We start from the raw sequence: 6000 nt of genomic DNA, 5'->3' as shown, positions 1-6000 counted from the left end.
TTTTTTTTTTTTTGAGACGGAGTCTCGCTCTGTCGCCCAGGCTGGAGTGCAGTGGTGTGATCTCAGCTCACTGCAAGTTCCACTTCCCGGGTTCACGCCTTTCTCCCGCCTCAGCCTCCCGAGTAGCTGGGATTACAGGCGCCCACCACCACGCCTGGCTAATTTTTTGTATTTTTAGTAGAGACAGGGTTTCACCTTGTTAGCCAGAATGGTCTCGATCTCCTGACCTCGTGATCTACCCGCCTCGGCCTCCCAGAGTGCTGGGATTATAGTCAAGAGCCACCGTGCCCAGCTGAAGGATAGGAATATTAAGAAAAAAATGTTCTTTCAAATTCTGAGTTTTTGTTCTTTTTTTTTCTTTTTTAGAAAGTTTGAGGCTGGGCATGGTGGCTCACGCCTATAATCGTAGCACTTTGGGAGGCCAAGGTGGGCGGATCGTTTGAGCCCAGAAGTTTGAGACCAGCCTGGGCAACATGGCGAAACCCCATCTCTACCAAAAAAGATACAAAAATTAGCCAGGCATGGTGGCGCACGCCTGTTGTCCCAGCTACTTGGGAGGCTGAGGTGGGAGGATCACTTGAGCCCAGGAGGCAGAGGTTGCAGTGTGCCGAAACCATGCCACTGCACCCCAGCCTGGGCAACAGAATGAGACCCTGTCTGAAAAAAAGAAGAAAAGACGTTTTGGAAAATAGACAAATTACTTGCCTTCCCACTACCCAGTGATAGCCATTGTTAATTGTTTGGTATATTTTTTTCTCATCTTTTTGCTGTTACTTATATGTAACTATAACAAGTTTGAGATCATGTTATATATTTTCATTTGTTACTTTATAACCATTTCTCTGTATTATTAAGTTTAATCAAGGTCTGGAATTTTTTTTGGATGGTATATCATGGGTATAATATTTATTTAGTTGTTTTCCTCTTGTTATATTTAGACTGAGGCAGTGATACAGGCTTTAACTAGAGAGGTGGGTGGCTGTTCAGGACTGGGAGGTGGAGGACTAGCAGGAACAGAGGTATAGCAGGAGAGCATGCCTACTATGGGTATAGGAGCAGTAAGGAGAGCAGCTGAAGCAGCAGTAAGGGCCAAGTGGCCAGGAAGTTGGGCAGGTACATTTCATGAACTTCCTACCTTCACCCAAATTCTTGGTGCTTATCTTCTACATTTCCCTCTGGATTTCTGGAGAGCAGACATTCGCCTTATCTTAGGGACTCAACTGTGGTTGTAGAGACCAGGTGTGCACATGCATACATACACACACACAGACATACACAGATGAGGAAAAATCAGGGCAGTGCATATTGGCCTTGGTAGTGGTGGAGATTCCAGTTGGGGAGGAGTTTGGATACCAACAGTATCAAGACTGTCGACTCTACTTGACTCTCTAAGTGGTTATAAGTCAGTGGATCAGACTGACATTTATTTTTCAAACATAAGCATGGTGTGTGTCTGATTTTGGGGTACATATCGTTCTCATCTAAAATAATGAACATAGGTACAAAATGAGGTAGACCCACATCCTGTCTTCTGAGACAGTCTCAAGAACAGAAGTAGTGGAGGGTTTATACTGTAAAAGCCAGTGTCTTCATTTTCCATCTTTCTTTTTCCTTTTTTTTTCTTGCGACAGAATCTTGCTCTGTCACCCAGGCTGGAGTGCAGTGATGCCATCTGTGCTCACTGCAACCTCTGCCTCCCAGGTTCAAGTGATTCTCCTGCCTCAGCCTCCTGAGTAGCTGGGATTACAGGTGCCTGCCACCACGCCCGGCTAGTTTTTGTATTTTTAGTAGAGACAGAGTTTCACTGTGGTGGCCAGGCTGGTCTCGGAACTCCTGACCTCAGGTGATCTGCCCGCCTCAGCCTCCCAAAGTGCTGGGATTACAGGCATGAGCCACCATGCCCAGCCCCATTTTCCATCTTTCAAGGTGCTAGGATATTCATTGCCATTTTCCCAGCCGTATAGTTCTAGTCTGGGCATAAAAAAACTTCCCTAAGCATCCTGCATAGAATCACATTTTAGAGGCCGGGCATGGTGACTCATGCTTGTAATTCCAGCACTTGGGAGCCAAGGCGGGCGGATCACAGGGTCAGGAGTTCGAGACCAGCCTGGCCAACGTGGTGAAACCCCATCTCTACTGAAAATACAAAAATTAGCCAGGCTTGGTGGCAGGCACCTGTAATCCCAGCTACTCGGGAGGCTGAGGCGGGAGAATCGCTTGAACCTGGGAGGCAGAGGTTGCAGTGAGCTGAGATTGTGCCACTGCACTCCAGTCTGGGCGACAGAGCAAGACTCTGTCTCAAAAAAAAAAAAAAAAAAAATAGAATCACATTTTAGTGAGAGAGGAAAAATGGTGGCAGAAGAACACCGGATAGCATATTAAAGTCAGAGCCATTTAGATAAAGTCCTAAAGGAAGAAAAGAGCATGAGATGACTCCCTGGAAGTTGTGAGACTAGAATTGAGTTTTGAAGAACCAATGAAAGAAAGTGGAAAAGGACATTTCAGTAGGGAGGAACTGAGCGAAAAAAGCATGATGGGGAATGAAAAGACTAAGCCGAAGTGTGGTAAGAGCAAAAGGTACAGCTATAAAGTAAGGCCTGCCTCAGGGGCCTTGAGTACAGACCTAGGGCTCTTCTCCCTCCCTACCCCTTATATTCCAGTTCCACTTGTGAGGATTCTTCACCTCCTTCCCTCTGTTTTGGTGACATGTTCTCCTTTGGGTTTTAGGAGTGTAAGCGGCCCCCAGAAGCCTTTGGCTTTGAGCAGGCTACCCGGGAATACACTCTGCAGAGCTTTGGCGAGATGGCTGACTCCTTTAAAGCTGACTACTTCAACATGCCCGTGCATGTAGGTGATGGAGGGCTGAGGTAGTGTTGGGCTAGGATCATAGGTGTTGGTGCCAGATGGTCTCAGCTCACCTGGGTCAATGGGTCCAGGGTGTGATGGGCCATGGTCAGCTGCTACCTTTCTTCCCCTAGATGGTGCCCACAGAACTTGTGGAGAAGGAGTTCTGGAGGCTGGTAAATAGCATTGAGGAAGATGTGACTGTTGAGTATGGAGCTGACATCCATTCCAAAGAATTTGGCAGCGGTTTCCCTGTCAGTGACAGTAAACGGCACCTAACCCCTGAAGAGGAGGTGAGTGGATGATCATGGTTACATGTCAGCTGTGTGAACTTAGGCAAATCATTTAATATCTGAAAAACTCAATATCTCTGTAAGATGAGGATAATTATGCCAATCTTATGTAGCCGTGAGATTGAGATGAGATGAAAGAAAACAGTCTGGTACCTGGCATGTACAAACATGAGATGGGTTCTTTCACCTCTGTGAGCCCATTTCCTTATCTCTAAAATGGGGATAATATCTATCTTGCAAATTTGTTATAAAAATTAAATGAGAAGGTATATGAGATCCTGGCTCATCCATAAGAAGTGTTCAGGGAGTGGGGTTTGTATGCACAGGAGAAAATGAGGGCTTAGTTGTGCTTCCAAGAAAGGGTACATTTTGATCCAGAGCAGGACTTTTTTTAACTTGCACGTATTTTGGTAGATGGATATATCTGTAAACTTTGCAGAAATTGAAGTGAATAGAATTGAAATTTTGTATGTATGCTTTTTGGTGGAGAGGTAGGGAGAAAACCTATATGTTTCTTAAGATGTTTCAAAAAAGTCTCTGACCTCAAAATTAAGGTTCCCTAGGCTAAAGAAAATGACTTAAGATCTCAGTTCCTTAGCATAACCCTCATGCCCTTTTTACAAATACCTGACCTGGCAGGAGTATGCTACCAGTGGTTGGAACCTAAATGTGATGCCGGTGTTGGAACAGTCTGTACTGTGCCACATCAATGCAGATATCTCTGGCATGAAGGTGCCCTGGCTCTACGTGGGCATGGTCTTCTCAGCCTTTTGCTGGCATATTGAGGATCACTGGAGTTACTCCATTAACTACCTCCACTGGTGAGTGGGGCCCTGGGGAGCCAGGGAATCAAGTCAGTGTGGGCTCCCTGCATGACCAAGGTGTGATTTACTGTGTGTGTCCCTTTTCCACTTGTGCAGGGGTGAGCCGAAGACCTGGTATGGAGTCCCCTCACTTGCAGCAGAACATTTGGAAGAGGTGATGAAGAAGCTGACACCTGAACTATTTGATAGCCAGCCTGACCTCCTGCACCAACTTGTCACCCTCATGAATCCCAACACCCTCATGTCCCATGGCGTGCCAGTGAGTACCCAGGCAACAGGGACAAGCAGCAGGAATGATTTAGTGATGTCCTTTGTGATGGTGGTGGTGGTGGTTGTCATCTAGATTCTGCCCCTGTCCTTTCTTCGTTGCTGTTCTTAATTGGGCTACAGGTTTGACTACTCTAGTAGAGACCCAAAATAATAGTGATTAGATGTACCATATGATGGTATACCCTCTGGGCCATGTGATAGAGGGTAACACCTGAGGGGCGGCTTATTATCACATCTACATTCCAGCCAGTGGAAGAGGGAAATTGGAAAGGGCAGGGCTAGACAAATCTTTCAAGGGCACACATCATTTCCATTCATCTTCTGTTAGTAAAAACTTGGTCATATGACCACATCTAGCTGCAGGGAAAACTGGGAAATGTAATTCTTATTTTGGATGGTCAAGTACCGCTTATAAACTGGAGGTCATGTTGTTATGGCAGAAGACAAGAATGAATATCAGGGTACAACTAGCAGCCTCTGCCATACTTTGTATACTCTTACCCTTCTCAGAGCAATGGGTAGGTCTTTTTATTTAACAGGTCAAAAGTTGAACCCAGAGTTCTGGGCTATCCTCTGTGTACTTCTCTCTTACCCTTTAAGACATTTTGCTGGGTATACAACGTGGCTTACCTGTGAGAGTCTTTATACTCCTGGGAATTTCTAGCATTGATTAGCATCAGCCAGTTTTCTGGTGTGGATTTTAAAACAGCCTGATCACTAGTCCTGTAAGAACAGGAATTAGTAGATCCTGTATCTCTGCTTTAAGTGTTATCTGGGGCTACTACTCTTCCCTACTCCCTTCCACGCTCTTTGACCTTGGACACATTACCACTTACTCTAATGCATGAGGTAGTCAATAAATATTGAATTAATGTCTCCTTCAAATATTCCTAGATATCTGTACAGTAGGGCTTTGGACTAAGTCAGTGGTTCTCACCTGCGTTTCTTTTTACCTTCACCTTGTTTTGGTATACTATATGTCCCATGAGTAATATTTTTTTATTATAAAATTTAGTGATATTTAACCAAGGACTTGGGATATCTAGGGAATTGGACAGAAGGAGGTGTCCTATAACAGTTTAGGCAGTCTTCCTCCACTCAGGGAGTTATCCTTTTCTCTCTCTACCTCACCCCATTTAAGGATTACCGGACTCGATGATCAAGGGCTTGAGTTCTGCTTCAAAAATAGACATGGGGTCTGACTTTCCTCAGACTTCTGTCTTCCTGACCCATAGCACAGCATCAGTCCTTGTCTATAATGCCGTGGAAAACTGTAAAAGGGGATTCTCTTGGCCGGGCGCAGTGGCTCACACCTGTAATCTGAGCACTTTGGGAGGCCGAGGCAGGCAGATCACTTGAGGTCAGGAGTTTGAAACCAGCCTGGCCAACATGGTGAAACCCCAGTCTCTACTAAAAATACAAAAGTTAGCCGAGTATGGTGGTGCATGCCTGTAATCCTAGCTACTCAGGAGCCAGAGGCAGGAGAATCGCTTTAACCCAGGAGGCAGAGGTTGTAGTGAGCTGAGATTGTACCACTGCACTCCAGCCTGGGCAACATAGTGAGACTCTGTCTTTAAAAAAAAAAAAAAAGCCGGGCACAATAGCTTATGCCTGTAATCCCAGCACTTTGGGAGGCTGAGGCGGCCGGATCACCTGAAGTCGGGAGTTCGAGACCAGCCTGGCCAACATGGCGAAACCCTGGTCTCTAATAAAAATACAAAATTAGCCGGACGTGGTGGCGCATGCTTGTAGTCCCAGCTACTGGGGAG

General features: G+C 45.7%; 1 protein-coding gene across 5 annotated transcripts in view; it reads left to right on the top strand.

Moving 5' to 3' along the window:
* The window catches only part of KDM5C (lysine (K)-specific demethylase 5C), a 34087-nt gene that overhangs the window by 11122 nt on the left and 16965 nt on the right, over positions 1–6000 (top strand). For all 5 annotated transcript variants that reach the window (XM_011970354.1, XM_011970353.1, XM_011970356.1 and 2 more), the window contains 4 exons: positions 2728–2847; positions 2979–3137; positions 3777–3958; positions 4058–4220. In XM_011970354.1, the coding sequence (XP_011825744.1) occupies positions 2728–2847; positions 2979–3137; positions 3777–3958; positions 4058–4220 (624 nt within the window). The remainder of the gene's footprint in view (positions 1–2727; positions 2848–2978; positions 3138–3776; positions 3959–4057; positions 4221–6000) is intronic.

The sequence above is a fragment of the Mandrillus leucophaeus genome, unplaced genomic scaffold (genome assembly GCF_000951045.1).
Source record: "Mandrillus leucophaeus isolate KB7577 unplaced genomic scaffold, Mleu.le_1.0 Scaffold946, whole genome shotgun sequence".
NCBI lineage: Eukaryota > Metazoa > Chordata > Mammalia > Primates > Cercopithecidae > Mandrillus > Mandrillus leucophaeus.
This window is presented reverse-complemented; position numbering and strand designations above follow the sequence as displayed.